The 18,184-nt window shown below is 34.2% G+C and overlaps 1 protein-coding gene across 2 annotated transcripts; it reads right to left on the bottom strand.

Moving 5' to 3' along the window:
• Positions 1–261: 261 nt before the first annotated feature.
• LOC128986049 (osteopetrosis-associated transmembrane protein 1) lies at positions 262–16,614 on the bottom strand. 2 transcript variants are annotated; one of them, XM_054406143.1, is made up of 6 exons: positions 16,279–16,614; positions 14,339–14,507; positions 13,735–13,852; positions 13,204–13,364; positions 5,459–5,702; positions 262–1,570 (listed from the first exon to the last, which is right to left on the bottom strand). In XM_054406143.1, the coding sequence occupies exons 1-6, from the start codon at positions 16,365–16,367 to the stop codon at positions 1,509–1,511; spliced, it is 843 nt and encodes a 280-aa protein (XP_054262118.1). In that variant the 5' UTR covers positions 16,368–16,614; the 3' UTR covers positions 262–1,508. The 2 variants fall into 2 exon arrangements, with proteins under 2 accessions (XP_054262118.1, XP_054262117.1); XM_054406142.1 differs by having other exon boundaries at positions 262–1,563.
• Between the last annotated feature and the right edge of the window lie 1,570 nt (positions 16,615–18,184).

Genomic DNA, 18,184 nt, shown 5'->3' with positions numbered 1-18,184 from the left:
TGAATTTTGTTTTCTATTCTGCTCCCAAGTATAAAGTCAAATTTAAAAGTTGGCTAAATCGGCTCAAGGCTCAGAAATAAAAAATCCTATATTAATTTTCAGGTTTATGGGGGTTAAACTTTTTACTTAACGTGCCCTGCCTCATTCTGTGTGTGACAGCAACAAGACAGAGCGTCTCGTCGTGCCCTGTCGCGCCCCGACCCGCCTGGTTCTGTGTGTGGCCGGCCTAAGAGTAAGTATAGTATAATATTTTTTGGACTGATAAGAACAGGTGTGTTTAGTTTTTTCATTGTGTTTTTGTATATTGTTTTTTAGATTATGTAATACTGTATATCAAATTTAATAAATGTGGAGAAAAAAACTATAGTTAGTAGGTAGGTTAGGATGGATTTAGGTAAATGTAGGGTAATCGGAGTCACTTAAAAACTAGAGGAGTTTTCTAACCTCACAAAACATAGTGTAGTCAAACCTCTTAGTATAGGAAAAGTCCATAAACTAAAACTAAAAAAAACAGAAAAGAATTTAAAAAACCCATTGAACTAGAGAAACTCTACCACCCAAAATTAACGAGGATCAATATAAGAGTGCATTTGAAACAAAACGCCTGGATAAATACAAGTGTACATACTCAAGATTATCAATTAGCAAATGTTAAAGTCACAGCTTTCGCTTATTATCACAGATGAATCCAAAACCGTATCCGACCATAATCCAATCATTATCTGTTCTTGGCCATACCGAGCTTAACTAATCTAAGTCATAGTCTAAATAATCACACTCACATTCACAAATCTCATTCACACAATCAAATGGATAATGCAACCGCTAAAATATATAAATAGTATAACATACACATATTGTTAAAGTTGGTTTTACAATACAACTTCCGTCTTGTTTAAAGGCTAAAGCATGAGTAATGGGGAATATTTTGAAGACAAATAATAACAGTTTTAGCATGGACCTCAACTAATAATGAAGAAGCAACAATTTAATGCAATGCCAATTAAAAGTATTACGATTAATTATTTTCATCAACATTACTTCAACAAGGCAAGAATAAATTTATTGCTAAAAAAATACAATGGTTTCATAATAAAGATTACCTTAACTTCAAATCCTGAAATCTTTTGCTTCTAGTGGATGTGGATCTTACTATTGCCAAACACTTGGATAATTGATTAAGCTAAAATACAATAAACTAGAAGTATAATAAATACATGCTCTTGATTGTGCCTCCTTAGAATGATTTTAGTTTGCCAACAATCCAACTAATGAAACATATTTTATACCGGAAACATTGTAGTTTAAAATGCAGCTACAGTAGAATATTACAAAATACAATATACTATCACTAATTTTATAAAGCCTGTTTGACGTCTTAGAGGTTAATGTCAAATGTTTAAAAATAGTCCAATACGTAAGAGAAAACATTCTTGACGATATACCCTTAAACAATTAAAAATATGTTTTGAATAGTTTAAAACTAGGTTTAGTCAGTAGCTAGGTAGTCAATCACCCACGAAACCGCTGTAGTGGGCTCCGGTGTTAAAATTTTCTTGTAATCTTCTCTCTATAAAATAAACACATTACCCGGGTAGGAAATGAGAAAAGTTTACAAGCATAAACTTATCAGGATTATCTATCTAAACTTTTCTATTCTAATATAAATTATGATTAAAGTATCCTATTTGATTCATGAAAAATTAGGAGACAAAGGACTGGATAAGCAGGCTTACCATAAAAATTGTAGGCATCCCACTTTACAAAAGCAACACAAAGGAAAAACTAAATAGGCATATTTCGAGACCAATGGCCCATTTTTCATTATTGAGAGTCACCAGATTCAGGGCCGGTTCTAGGAATTTTTCAGAGTTAAGCGAACACCCGAATCAGCGCCACTTAGAATCCCCCTTACCACCCCACCCACCCCACCCACTCACCCCTCAACCCATGAACATTACTTAGGTGGCGAGGACTATAACTCCATTTTTTGTGAATTTTTTCCCAAAGATTTTGGGAAGAAAGTTCAGGTTAGAAGAATACTTGCAATAAAAGACTGTTTATTATTCCCAAAAATTTAACATTTTTACGCTTTTACTCATCATATAAACTTTAGCAAAAACCAAGGCCACACTAAAAAAACAGTCCGAAATGCTCATCAAGCATAACGTCACGATAGAAGACGGCAATGACGTAATGTTTGCCGTCTGTGTTCAGCTGCTTGATTTAATCTTTCCTTGGAAAATAAATAAATAAATACCTACGTCATTGCCGTCTTCTATCGTGACGTCATGCTTGACGAGCATCACGGCCTAAGTTAACAATTTATTTCTAAATGTGAAAACAATTTTTACAGGATAACTTGGATACGATATAAGTTTTTATAAAGCCTATTACAATGAAAAACAGCTGTAGGTAGATGACAAGAGAGGAATTTTTAATTAAACACATTAAACATGTAGAAAACATGAAAAACCAAATTTGTTACCTTGACAAAAAGAATACAACATTTTCAATTTGAACAGTTCAAAAGCTCTTAGTCTTAGCAGTTAAAAATTAACTCTCCTAGCTTTGATCGTGGCAAATTCTTTAATTGCTGAGTTGGTATCAATCTGGTTCAGAACAGGTGTACGTATACAACTAAAAGAGTGCAATACAATACAACGTAATGCTCTGCTCTAGGAGGGGAGAGTTATCATAAGTAGAAGGGAGGGAAGGGAGGGGGAAGTTTCTTGTTGTGACAAGTGGCGCTGCGCGCTTGCTTATCTTGAGCATGAGACATGAAATGAAACCCAAAGGCGCTGTACGCTGCCGAGCGTCAGCTCACTACAAATCGAAACTGCAAATGGCACTAAGTCCTTGAGTTGTAGTGCTGTAGAAATATACACATTTTTCAAGTGCTGTTGGTACAAACAGAATAAATGCCTTTATTGTGGTGCTTTGAATACTTAAACTCTGAGCAAAAATAAACAAAATTACGTTGTTAAATAAAAAAATAAAAAAAAATTTTTCCGTCTATGCAGCCACGTAGTTCGCGTATGGGTTAAACCGGCCCTGACCAGATTCTCATGTAAATAAATAACTTCTTGATCAGCATTGTACGTGTTATTAAATCTACGGAAAGTAAATAAAAGCAACGTCTATAACACTTAAAACATTACGCTTATACTGTTACTCACAAGACGGTAAATATACATAAAAGATAGTAAGTGGTGATAGATTTCAATTGGCACTCCAATCGTCATCAGACCCAATAGGCGAATGACGGAATATTGTAATCAATTACTAATTACATAGGAACCAAAAGACCCTTATTTGTAAATTTTCATAAGAAAATTCATACTGTGTTGGCAACAATAATTCCTTTACCAATGAAGGACAGAATCTAGTGACTCTCAATGTTGAAAAAGGGGGCCAGTGGCATGAAATATTCAGTTTTTATTTTGTGTTGCTTTTGTGAACTGGGATGCCAAAATTTTTCAAGGTTGGCCTCCTCATCTTGTCTTTGTCTCTTTATTTCTCAGGCAATAAGCCCTTTCCAATCAAACCTACATATAATTCATAAGTATTTAAGGTTAGCCATAGAAAAAGAGAGGGCATAGGCCCTAGTTGAAAAAAATTGTTATCTGATTTTGATTGCTAAATTTGTAAGTGTTTAGTTAATGTAAAATCAAATATAAGTCAAATATATTAGTGGCCCAGTAACCCACCTTATACCTTCTTATCCTATGGAATATCCCTTTTAATGAGAACTTGATTTATTTGTATGCAGTTTAAATTGTCTTTTATAGTGTCAGTAGCTCACAAAAATTGTCAACCAAAACAGAATAACGGGTGCGTTCACAAAGAAAGCTGGTTACAAGCGCTTGTTGGCAAGCGCTTGCAAGCTCGAATCGGCGTGAGAAAAGTCAACATAGTATCAAGCGTGTGCGTTCACAGACAAAGCTTGTGCCGGCTAGCAAGCGCTTGTTACAAGCTCTGACAAGCACGCAAGAACGTTTCGTACTTGTTTTCCGGCGCTTGTTGACCGAACCAGTCAGTTACAAACTACTCACAGTGCAGTAGGATGTCGATTAGTTGATACTTCAAGTGTTTAGAGCTTCCAATTTCCAAAAAATATATTACCCGTATTGTGGTTTTTCTCTAGAATGTTCAATAACGTAACCAATAGGACAAATATAAAATACATGTATTAAGATGACATACACATTTAATTCCATATTAATTAAGTGTTGGATTTTTAATGGATAAAACTTGTATACTTTTACTTTATTTACCTTGAAAATTAAAACATTTGAATATGTCATAGTATTATTTGCATCATAACTAATCAGCTACATAGGGCGTTTAAAACTCCCTTCGAGTATTTTTAGGTTTTATTATTGGTACAAAATTCGTTCTGGTGCACGGATATGTTGCTTATGCCAATTCCCCCAAAACTTTACTAAAACACTTTCAATTTTCTTGAGGATGTAATTAAACGTCGTCAACTCCATTCTCATATAAGAACCATTCTCATATAAGAAAAAAAACTCACTTTGACCAATTTCAATTGACGAAATAGATGGTGGTGGTATTCCCCGAACCTACCTCTTTCGCGGTTAATTGCATGAACACCTACTTTACTTTTACGAATTTTTAATTCTGCATTTTCAATAAAAAACAACTCTTCATCACTTGAGGAAGATATTGTCTCAACCAGAGCTGCAGCTGAGACTACACTGAGCTTGAAATGCAAGCGTTTGTTGTGAACACACAACAGCATTCTCAAGCGCTTGGAACAAGCGCTGAAAGTAAGTTACTTGTAACCAGCTTTCTTTGTGAACTCACCCTAACCCAGATTCTTCTTTGAACAGATATTTTATACTCCTATTTACCCAAGAATGGTTCCTAAACTTCAAGAAAGGAGATTGGGTTTCTCTACAAGTTCTATCTTGTTTAAAGGTCAAAGCATGAGTAATGGGGATATTTTGTAGACAAATAATAAAAGTTATAGGAGTTTTCTTTTAGTCATGGACCTAAACTAAAAATAAAGAAGCAACAATTGAATGCTAAGCCAATTAAAATAACAACCAAACAAAAACTAACATATTTTTTGTATAAAGATTAATTACTTTTGTAAACATTACATAATAAGGCAAGTATCATTAATTCATAATTTTGTATTCTACTATTTTTTGTATTTTATAAGCGTAAATATAATTTGTCAATTTGTTATTAGTGTAAACTGTATTTCTTGAACAAATAAAGATATTTTGAAATTTAAATTTAATTGAATAGCAGTTTTTAAATACTACACCTTTTTTATTCAGATATTTAATCTAGGCCTACAGTAGTTCTTCTGCACTCATAGAGCTAATACTCCTTACATTAGACACATGATCATTTTGTTGTTAGTAATACTCTACTCATCATTGTAGCTTCAGCAAAATGGTATTTATTATGACGCAATACTCACGTTTCAGCAGCGTTTGCTCTTTGCTGGTGACGAACATGAACGCGGCTAAGTAGAAGACAAACGGCAAACACGTGAACACGCAGGACGATACCAGAAACAACCACTCAGGCTGTTTGCGTTCCAGACAGCACTTAAGTTCCGAACTCCACATCGCTCTGGTAAGATTCATCATGTCCACTATATCCATGCAGAAGCCTTCGTTCTTTAGCGAATCGTAGTGAGAATTCAGGTCCTGATAGAATTGCTGGAAGGGCGAAAATATATAAAAAAAACAGGCAACTTTGAGGTAGGAGTGGATTTAACATGATTTACAGGTCAAATTTGCAGTTTAATTGGTTATGGATAATTATTTACTTGATGTGTTAGGACCATATTGATATATCAGCGCTAAGTTTAGTGACACGGTGTATTCAATGACTTGATGGTGTTGGTTCATTAGGGCAATGGTACATCCATAGTCCAGGTTACACAATAAAGGCGCGTTTACACGTAGCTAGTTTACTAGCAGCTAATATTCGCTATTAGCACTAGCTGGGCACACTAACGCAATAATGCCCATCTACACGTGGCTAGTTATTAGCGCTAGTCATGTAGAAGTGAAGTGTTTATTCGTTAATTTGCACAAAATGTCTTCGGTTCTTTAAATTAAAATATTTTGAGACAAATTTTAGGAATTGGCTAGAATTGTGTGAACATGAACTTAATAAAGAAACAAACTTTGTGGGTTCGATATTTGTAAAAACTGCAAGACCCGGTCAGCGTTCCACTTCAGTTCACTCATTTTAACAACCACTTTTAACTTGACAGACAAACAACAACCGTACTGGCACTGGCGTGTGGCGAATGGCAATTAGCACTAGCAGAGGTGCAAACACCCCGCTAGTCGCGTGCTAATTTGCTAGCGCTAGTGGTCACGTGATTACCCCCTCTACTTATTAGCGCATGAATTATTATCAAACAGGTTCAAAGCGACTAGCAGCGAGTAAAATGCTAGCGCGCTAGTAATTATTTTCGCTAATGGAGCATTTACACAGGGCTAATTTATTAGCGGCTAATATTAGCCTCGTGTACACGGGCCTTAAAGACCACTTGATAAGGATGGGCAATATGCTTGGGTTCTGATGGTTTAGTAAAGAAAAAACACATTTGATTAAACACTTGTAAGTATGTTTTTGGAATGAGAATACCAGTATGTTATTTGCTATTATAGATTTCATAACTGTGTTTTCAAAATGTGTAAAAATACACCCATGCCATATAACTGGATTGTGACCAGTGTGGAAATAAGTGAATAACGCAACAACATTGGTATTAACATGCACTTCAGCCATGCGTGGCTCATGCTGCGTTTGTAGTGGTTTGTATAACCTGGAAATTTAGCGCCCTGTTTCCTGTGAGGGACAAATGCGCCGCAATAATGTCGCATGTGATGCTGTGCTGTCAGATGCTGTGGTTGAGCCTGGTTGACACCCAGCGATCCAACAATTGATTCGTTAGGGCATTTGACTCCTGGTTGGTGATTGGCTGGATTAGAACCAAAGTCACCAGGCCAGCAGAGTTGTGTTCTAGCCAATGAACAAGCCACACCCAATAATGACATTAACTCATATGAACTAATGCTTCAAATGTTGGTTGCTTCCAAGGTGTCATCTAATTTGTAAGAATGTAATAAATTTGGGAACGTAGATATACGTCAGACGATACAATGTGGCTCTCCCAAAACATAACGAGGTATAAGTTACAGTAGCTTATTTTTTGGGGGGGAGGGGGCGGAGGTTAAGGGTATTCCTCTACCCCTAGCTACTTTGGCCTGTTGAACTATTGTAGCACCACTCAACTCAGTCTGAAAATCCTAGGCTTTTGGCATAGCCTAGGAGCTGTGAGACTCCCAATTTCTTCATCTCTATAGGTTCCATTGCGGCCTTCCCAGATATTTCAAACTTTTTTGGACCAACACTGGACAGTCCAGCCATAAGTGTTCAGAGGTTTCAACCTTGTTTTTGCAGAACCTGCATTGGTCTGTCTTTCATTGAGGGGTCTATAAGTGTTTTTGAAGAGTCATTCCATGTCAAATCACCCGGGTCATGAAACCCACCATCTCAGAATTTGATGAAACTTTGTGAAAATGTTCATTCCTATGCCCTAAGTAAAAATACAAAAAATTTCGAAGCTACTGCTGATACTTTTTTTTATATTAATTTTTTTGCGATACGCCGTTTTTACCATTTCAGGCCTCGGAATCGACAACCAAATGTAGCCTGGGTGACCAAAAAATTTAATTATTCACAAACCATTTAAGATAACACTTTCAAATTTTTAAGGCATGTTTCCTATGTCTTGAACATAAATAAAACGATATATAGGTCACTCTAGAGTATAATAAAAAAATTATAAAATTATTATATATTTTAATTTAATTTTTTCAAATTTGACCGTCATGGATTGTGAAAAACGGCTATAACTTTTTTCTCCAACCAGCTAGAACAATTATTTTTTTTGCAGAATTTTCCTTAAGCTATTACCTGTTTGAAAATATAAAGATATTAGTGGTTTTCTATGTACAGATATTGGAAAAAAATAGTTTTATTAAAATATTAATTGACGCTAAAAATTTAGTAACATATATTTTGTATCTTATAAAAAAAATAATTACAAGAATTTGTAGTTATGAAAGCATAATTCACATAAGTCCTGTAGTTCTATGACAATAATAAATTAAATTTTTGAAGATTACTTGATATTTTCTTAAACAAATTTAAAGCTAAAAGCTTTTGAGCGGTATACCTTGAAATGGTTGTAACAAAATAGTTTAGTGTTTTTTTTTATTATTGGCTAATTTACAGCTTGAGTAAATTTTATGGCATGAGAGATTAGTCACATGACATAGTTATTTTGATTTGAAGTCCTTCCTGACTAGTAGCCATTTGTTCAGGTTTGATTCAGCCAGCTTTAAGTCCTTGGTTGTAAAGCTCGTTGAAGGCTTACTTTTCTATGTGTGCTTTTTATGGTACCTCCAAGACCATCTCAGGTTGACTTACCACAGCTTGTGGCATAAAAGGAGTGCTTAGCATTAATCCATGCTCATATATATTTTTTAAGTTTTTCCTGTTTTTATATTGCCCGTCACATCCATCTGTAAAATAGTGCACCTTTGTGACGGATGGAAAACTGTCTTTCAGCCATTTCATTAGTTTTATTTGGATGACATTAACAAAAGAGACATCACGATCCAAGTAATCACTAATAAAACAGTGGTTTGAAACCTTTAGTTCCCCCTCACTCCCGAAATAAACACATACGGGACGAAGTGAACAACCGCCTCTTGACCAGTGATAGCTCTGAATCTTAATTTTATTTTGAATCACAAAACAATAGTTCTCACTAAAGTCCAACAGTATTACTGCATCATTAGGAGAAAGGTTTTCTTTAAGATGTTTTAAAGATTTAGCTTGGGATTTTGCCATTAGTACTTTGCTCTTGTGAGGAATACGTCAGATGAATATGAAGACGCTGAACTAGTGTTCATGCATCCATATGGTGCTAATAAATCATTTTACTGGCCACAAAGAGAAAGATTCCTTTTTCATCCCTTTTAGTAACATTGTATGTTCAGTTGGTGCTCCACAAGCAAGTTCTACAGGTAGAACTTATTACTTTACAACCAAGGATTTAGAGCTGGCTGAATCAAGCCTGAACAAATGGCATGCTAGTCAGGAAGGACTACAATTTGAGTAAATTTTATAGCATGAGAGATTACACACATACATAGTTATTTTGATTAGGCAGAATTTTGAAGTTATAACCAAATTTTAAAGTTCGAAGTTTGTAACTAAAGGTTTAAAATCACTGTGTAAAATCAAGGTAGTGATGACTTGGATCGTGATGTCTCTTTTGTTAGTGCCATCCAAATAAAACTAATGAAATGGCTGAAAGACAGTTTTCCATCAGTCAAAAAGGTGCACTATTCTACGGATGGATGTGACGGGCAATATAAAAACAGGAAAAACTTAAAAAATATATATGAGCATGAAAACGATTTTGGGATTAATGCTAAGCACTCCTTTTATGCCACAAGCTGTGGTAAGTCAACCTGAGATGGTCTTGGAGGTACCATAAAAAGCACACACAGAAAAGTAAGCCTTCAGCGAGCTTTACAACCAAGGACTTAGAGCTGGCTGAATCAAACCTGAAAAAATGGCTACTAGTCAGGAAGGACTTCAAATCAAAATAACTATGTCATGTGACTAATCTCTCATGCCATAAAATTTACTCAAGCTGTAAATTAGCCAATAATAAAAAAAACATTAAACTATTTTGTTACAACCATTTCAAGGTATACCGCTCAAAAGCTTTTAGCTTTAAATTTGTTTAAGAAAATATCAAGTAATCTTCAAAAATTTAATTTATTATTGTCATAGAACTACAGGACTTATGTGAATTATGCTTTCATAACTGCAAATTCTTGTAATTATTTTTTTTATAAGATACAAAATATATGTTACTAAATTTTTAGCGTTAATTAATATTTTAATAAAACTATTTTTTTCCAATATCTGTATATAAAAAACCACTAATATCTTTATATTTTCAAACAGGTAATAGCTTAAGGAAAATTCTGCAAAAAAAATAATTGTTCTAGCTGGTTGGAGAAAAAAGTTATAGCCGTTTTTCATAATCCATGACGGTCAAATTTGAAAAAATTAAATTAAAATTTATAATAATTTTATAATTTTTTTATTATACTCTAGAGTGACCTATATATTGTTTTATTTATGTTAGAGATGTGCGAGCACAGGTTTTTCAGGTCGAGTCGAGTTCGAGTCGAGTAATTGGCAAAAGATTCGAGTCTCGAGTTCGAGTCGAGTTTAAACCCAAAAGATCGAAGAATGTGTAAGTTTAAGTAACTCCTTAGGCCTAGAGCATGTAACTTTTAAAACAACCTTGTTACAAGCTGAAATATGATTATAAATAAATTAATTATTAATATTTGTGCAGTAACATATCAATATAATGCATAGAAAATAATTTTAAAACAACAACAATAGAGCTCATAAATGAACTTCTACTTCTGTGAAAAATAGGTAAGTGAGCATATATTTATTTATCCACAAATTAAATACAATAATCCCTATTGATAAGTAATATTGCATAATACTTGGCTAAAATTACTTAATACTTGCATCTATTAGTTATTAAGGTTGCAATTACAATAATAAGTTTAATAAAGAGATTTATTCTAAAACTTGAAATTTTATTTCCTACCTTTTCACCTTTAGTTTTGTAAGTTTATTACCATTATTCTTTTAGTTGGTGTGGTTTTTGTAACAGTAGGCCTACAAAATTTCCAATGGTTTGACAGTGGGTAAAGTAAAAATAAATTTTGAAATAAAGAAAAATAAATTTTTTAATCTTGTATGTTAATTGTAAACAAACATTCTGTCAAAATACTCAAAATATATGTTAAAAATAAAGTACAAATAGGCCTACAAGTAGTCTACCTTACTGATAAACAAAACAATTGTAGATTGAAAACTGTACTGAATAATGTAATAGGCTCATACAATAGTAGTTATAGAAATCAAATGAAACCTAGACTTAGGCCTAACTCACTATAATCAATTGTATTCCATGCACATTAACCACATTAATGCAAGTTGTCATGAAGGAAAACAAACTATGTACCTAATCTAGAAGGCCAAGTGCTAGCACTTAATTATTTTGAGATATTTGTAAGCTTTTTTTAGGAGTGCTACTATTGTCTTTATGAATGAATTCATACTTATTTATGAGTTATCTAATGTTTTACAAGTTTACAGAATAATTATTTTCAACCACGGTAGCATCAATTTATAATTATCAACTTATAACAGATGCGTTAAGAAGGTCAATGACCCAAAACATCATGATTGTGCAATGTTGTATTTTGACATAAAAATGTAAATCATGGTATTAACTCTAATTTGAATATTTCTCCTGGTCCCTTGCAGATTGTATTTTCAATGCTAAATAATTAATTGTGGTCAATTCAAGTCAAACCAGGCAAGGAAAAAACCTGCTATTGTAATCCCTCTGCCCCTACCCAGCCATTTCGGAAGTGGTGAAAGTCTAGTCTGGTCTAAATATAGCTCCAAGGTCTTACCCTCCCCTTCCCCCCAACCCCCTACACCACTCGCCGGCTCAGTTGCAGTTCGAGGTCATTGCACAACCCCTCCCTCCCTTCTATTGTTTTGCCTTTTGTAGTGTTTCTATTCTTTTTAAAACTTAACTGACTTTTTTAAACATAGATTTATTGGTTGTAACAGTTCAGTAGTGGAATTTTCTATTGTGAAACAGTACTTTAAAACAAAATCACTACCGATCATGTCATTCAGTGTCAAGTCCAGCCAGATTATGCCATTGCCATTGCCAGTCAGTCGCCGGCGACTGCTTTGAGTTGACCTATTCTGTTGTGACAGCTATAAAAATAGGTTAGGACAACTACCTCTTGCTTATTTCTACACTGTAGAAATATTTGTATTACTGTAGAATCTATAGTAATACAAATTATAAAGCATTTTATGTAAACACAAGTTACATTTTAACAAATATTGATTTTTTACAATTTTAAACCAAACTCGACTCGAAACTGCCGAGTTCAAAGATAAGCTCGAGTTTCAAGGCCGTACTCGACTCGAACTCGTAATCTCGAGTACTCGCACATCTCTAATTTATGTTCAAGACATAGGAAACATGCCTTAAAAATTTGAAAGTGTTATCTTAAATGGTTTGTGAATAATTAAATTTTTTGGTCGCCCAGGCTACATTTGGTTGTCGATTCCGAGGCCTGAAATGGTCAAAACGGTGTATCGGAAAAAAATTAATATAAAAAAAGTATCAGCAGTATCTTCAAAATTTTTTGTATTTTTACTTAGGGTATAGGAATGAACATTTTCACAAAGTTTCATCAAATTCTGAGATGGTGGGTTTCATAACCTAAATTTTTTGGGTGATTTGACGTGGAATGACTCTGAAGTCCTTAGAAGCTTATCAGACAATGTTAAAATTAGCATGTACCAACTATGCACTGGTTGACCAAATTAGGTCTTAATCTTAATGGAAATATTGATTAAAACTCATGGACTTAGCTTGTTGTTATGATAACAAATAAAGTGCAAGGTAAGAATAATAGATAACAGGGAAGACTTTTGTACTTTACCAGAGATAAGTTACACAACTAAAAGTCTCAATGTGATAAATAGGGTTACATACCTTATAATGCGACAAACAGTTTTATGACACAGTTGTTTACATATTTCGGCTTGTATCCGCCATTGTCAAAACGTAGCAGTTGGATGAAGAAATACTTGTCATTGTTAACGGGACGAATACATTTACGAAACAAATAAAAACTAAGAATGGAATAAGAATAAATGCATGGGCAGGACGCGCACCGCCGTGAAAGTCAGGATGTAATTTTCTGTAATGGCGGATGCAAGCGGAAACATATAAACACCTGTGTCATAAATTGAGCTGTTTGTCGGATTATAAGGTATGTAAACCTATTTATCTCATTGAATATAACAGCTAGAATGGAAATGAATTATAACTAAGTCTTTACCTCAGAACCAATTTAACAGTCATACGACAAGTTTGTTTATGGTTTTTTAGTACAGTTCTTTCTTTAAATGTTGACCATATTTAAAAAAAAAGTATCAGTTAACATATAAAGTTATTTTACAACACCTAAAGTTAGCTGTAATACTAACCTTGCACTCTGCGCAGACAGGAGGGTCTCCGCCTCGGGTGGAAGTATCGTTTCTATGCTTATCAATGCAAGAGTATGTTTTATTGCTCAACTCCAAGATCTCCAATGTTTTGTAATTTAATGATTTAGTTGGGTATCCTTGATCGTCCATCTCAAAACAATCTGGAAATTTAGGTAAAATACTTTGACTTTAGAATGTGTAATGTTTTATCAAATTAATTAGTTCATTCAATTCAGATGGAAAAGTAACATTTGTAAAAGTATAACAACTGAACTCCAATAACAACAGAAATAAAACTTCAAGTTTCAAAAAAAAAAAAAAAAAAATAGTAAAACTGTAGTAGTATGTGCTTACCAAAACCAGTCTAATCTTTAAAGAATAGGCAAAGAGAACAAATCTTATCACAGATTGAACATGACAATTCTAACTCCATTTTGGTCAATGCAAATCAGCAAAGCTTATGGTTATTTAAGACTAAATGATGAGTTGGTTTTAGAGAACAAAATGTATAGGATCCAAGAAAGAACTTACTACTACACTTAGCTCGCTTCCAAAGTCCATCTACATAGTCAAATCCAGATTGCACTACTTGTAGTCTATCCAAGTTCATCAGTTTGTCTTTACAAGTGAAGTTATCTGGATCGTAGAGCTGAAAAATTCAAACCTTATCTTACTAAATATTAAAAAATGTGAAAGTTATTCATATTGAGATTCAAACGTGAAATTACTGGGATCAATTGACCTGAATTTTGCAAGATTAGATCCAATACACCACAGATGGACTATAGATAGAATTTGGCAAATTTGTTTATTTCATAGTAAGCTATTGCCATTTTAACAAAAAACACACAATATTACCTTCCTTGTCGCAGCTAATCTAAGTACTTATTGACAACATCATACTCTTATCACCTACGTTTGTTTTACCTATATAGAAAGGTTATGAATTGAAGTTTCTTTTAACTTTTTATTTGCCTGTCCATAAGGACACCTGGCTTGTATGTGGAAGGTAGCATGCAAAGTTAGGGTTGATCTGATAGTAGGCCTAATGGAATGATATCTCACTCTGGCATGGTTTGCAGTTTGTTGAGCTATCAACCAAATAAAGTTGTATAACTAGTACTTATTTACTTACGTTTAAAATATCATTGTGGATTGCTATAACATTTTGGTAATTCCCAACACAAAATTCACATAGCCTGATGGGGCGTGCAAATCGAATAGCACAAAATGTGTAGTTGGCTGAAGCCAAGGCAAAGCTTTCCAGAACTTCTTCACAGGCATCGCCGAACGAGCTGAACCCCCTAAATATGAAAACTAGATCAATGCACAGTAAAGTTTTTCACTTAGGCTAACTAAAATATGAGATGACATGATACCGTACTAACTTGTTCACTGAGGAGTTCACATTGAGAATAAAAATGTAACTTGGGGTAGCATCTAAAAGTATGCAAGTATAAGGAGTTGATGAACTGAGTGACATGCAGCATTTGTTATTAAGCAGAATAAGAACGCAAGGTTAGTGTAGAATCGTGTGAGATGATCTGCTAGCCTTGTTACTAACCAAGATCAGCTGTTTCTTTAGACAAGATCATTCATCAGGGACAGCTTAATTGGTTCAGTGTTTAGAACCATTGAAAATCTATTGACTTTTCTCAGAGCTTAACTTATTTCATTGTGTTTCACCCACTATTTAATTGTGCAAAAAATCTGGAAGTTGCATAAATTAATGAGTCGGTTCATTATAACCTAACCTTTACCTTCCTAATCTAACCTCACTTCAAAGGACTTAATATAGTCACGAATCCGCACAAAGTCCGACCTATCTTCCTCACATGCCTTTTCTGACATAAATTGCGATTTAAACATTAATAGCCGATTAAGGTTGGGTTGGGTTAGGTTAGATTAGATTATGTAACACCATTTATTAGTTGCTGATACATTAAATTATGCACTGTGGCACGTTTTCACTTTTAGACACAATGGGATTATGTACTACTTATGGGATTATGCACTATGGCACGTTCATTAAGACGTTGAGGCATTAGCCAATCCAATGGTTGAGGATTGGAATGAGGACGATGATCATGTCGGCAGTGGCCTAGCTTCTATTACTGATATTTTACGTGAATAAATTCTATTTTGTTTTATATTTTATGTTCATGTGATTAATATTTTATGTATCGTAGTTGATTTATTGTATTTTCTAAACAGCACCAAAGTCCATTTTCTTTGAAAAATCTAGTTATTGCATATTGTAACTCTGATTTTGCTCTCATGGCGTCGTGTGTGGTTTTGTCTGTTTAGTATTGAATGTAAACAACTGACAGCTGTTTCCACTCCACAAACCTTCCACCCCTTTTAGTGTTAATCGCCACTAGAACTTGGACTCGTCCATACCACAAATATGTTCATTTTATGTTGTTTGTTGTTGTTCCGGATCGGTATGACATTCAATTGACAAATATGTTAATAAATCTACAAAACTGAAGCTTAATATTAATTATTTCACTGTACGGCCAGTTAGGAATCTCTCCGACCAAAACTGATTGCATTTTTGGATTCAGCGTTAAAAATACTTTAAGAAGACATATCATATCCCAGTGTAAATACGGTCAATAATTACCAAATAGTAACTTAGGGTACAGTTTCTTAACTGGGCTATGTTAATATCGATTGAAACTATCGATTCGATTAGTAAACCTTCATGCGATTTTTTCACCATCAGCAAGTTTGGTTGGTTAGGTTAGGTTATGATAGTTTAATTTTATAATAGATATATTTAAAAATATCGATTATTAATCACTATTTTCAATTCGATAGTTTCAATCGATATTAGCATAGCCCAGTTAAGAAACTGTAGCCTACCCGTAACTTATAGCTGTGAGGGCCAGTAGAGCAGGCAGGTTACAGGGCAGGTTGCTTGCCTCTAATGTAAGTTATTTCACGCCTTGATTTCAAGTTACCTGAGGCAAGTAAACTACCCGCCAACTGGCCTTGTGTTAACGCGGCTCAAGTTAACTAAAAAAATAGGCCTAGCTTTTAAATGTTGAAGGTTAGGTCTAGGCTACTTACTTTAAGTGGAATTTAGTGCTATTTGAGGTAGCAGATGTGTAGGATACATGGGCAAGAAATAGCACCAATAAAAACCAAGGTTCGGACATACTTAATAATAAGGCCTAGTGCTAAAAAGGCCTTGTTATGATAACCTCACAACACAACAGCAAAGACCTTTTTTAAAATACTTAGACTCCAGCTAAGAAAACTTATCACTACATGTCACGATTATGGTTAGTTATCTAGCTTGAGTCATTATCACATCAAATGAATCATTCATGTATCATAATTTTTCTAGCCTCCAGTTGTGTACAAAAACAAAAACGTCAAAAACGAACATGAACAAGAACAAGAACAACAACAACAACAACTTCAACTGAACTAACACAACCTTGGAGTGGAGAAGAAGAAGCTCAAACTACGAAACGAATTAGTTCGATTCGATTAAACTCGGTTGTTTACTAAACCGTGTCTTTCCGATAAAAATCAAGAATTCTGGCCTACTAAAAAAAATGTTTGAGGAAAAATTAATGCATATGGCAACCACGAATGAGCGATATTTTGATAATCTTAACCCTAGCAGTGGCCAACCGTCGCCTGGTGACGGTATGACGTTGATGCTTAGAATGGCCAATGTCGTCTGGTGACGGTATGGGCCGAAATTTTTTTTAACGGTAAAAAAACACTTACAATCAACTCAGATGAGAATAATATATATACCATTCGAAAGATCACATTCTGAACTTTCATTTGATTAGGCCTACATAAACAAACCCTGTAGCAGGTATATAACAATGTCACGACGATTAGAAATCAAATGAAATTTTGGCGCGGTACGACTTTTGCAGCCGACACTTGGGAACTGGCAAAACACGTCTTGTTTGGCATTACCCTGCTCGGGTAATTTTCGTCTTGGGATTTTGCGGGTGGTACCACTGGATAGCCATTGATTTTATCTTCATTGTGGTAGTGATATTTATAACTAAATATTGATTGCACAATCGGTACGATTTTATGAAAACAGCTGTTTTCGAAATTTCTAACAAATGGCCAACAGTCGTCTGGTGACAGTATGGAAAATACGAATTATATACAGTGAAAGTTATTATTACTAGTCATATAGTATATCATTTTGAAGAGGAAGAAATTTAGATTCAGAGAGTGGCAGCCCTGCACTCAGGGTTATTTCTGTATGCTCGCATGTAGACGACAAGTGAGTCATTAGTGACTGCTTGCTACAGTCTGTCAGCTGTCTTGTATTGCCATTGTTTGTTTGTGTTGTTGCCGGTAATAGTTTTATCCGCGATTTATTACTAAATATGTTATTAGTTCGTAGTGTTAGTGTTAGTGAAGTGTTGTGTGTGTGTATAACAGTAATCTTCATGCATAAATATTACTGAATTGTGTGAAATAGTGTTCATAAAAGGTTGTATTTTGTTAGCATCATGTCCTAAAATGACGATTCTGACATTCAGAGATTGTTGTACCTATATAATGATATACCCAAGGTGTTATACATTTTTATAAAGGTAAATGAATACACTACAACATGTTTATAATGGTTTGGGGGTAAACAATTTTGTAAAAAAGTTATAGCCTATACTAAATAGGCCTACTACTGTATTTTGTTAGCATCATGTTCAAAAATGACGATTCTGACATTCAGAGGTGCTATATATGCTATATAATGATTTACCCAAGGTGTTATACATTTTTATAAAGGTAAATGAATACACTACAACATGTTTATATTGGTTTGGGTGTAAAAAATTTGGTAAAAAAATTATATAGGCTACTAAATACTGTACACTCCATTTTCTCGAAATGCGCAAAAAATTCAAAACGTTTTCAAATTGATACATAATCATAGGTGAAAATAACTTTTTACCATCATACTTATGACTTTTTTGGATTCCTTACTTCA

The sequence above is a fragment of the Macrosteles quadrilineatus genome, unplaced genomic scaffold, assembly GCF_028750875.1.
Source record: "Macrosteles quadrilineatus isolate MER2022 unplaced genomic scaffold, UCM_ALF_1.0 Scaffold_2__2_contigs__length_208266976, whole genome shotgun sequence".
NCBI classification, from domain to species: domain Eukaryota; kingdom Metazoa; phylum Arthropoda; class Insecta; order Hemiptera; family Cicadellidae; genus Macrosteles; species Macrosteles quadrilineatus.
The sequence above is the reverse complement of the archived record's forward strand: the minus strand, read 5'-3'. Positions and strand labels throughout refer to the sequence as shown.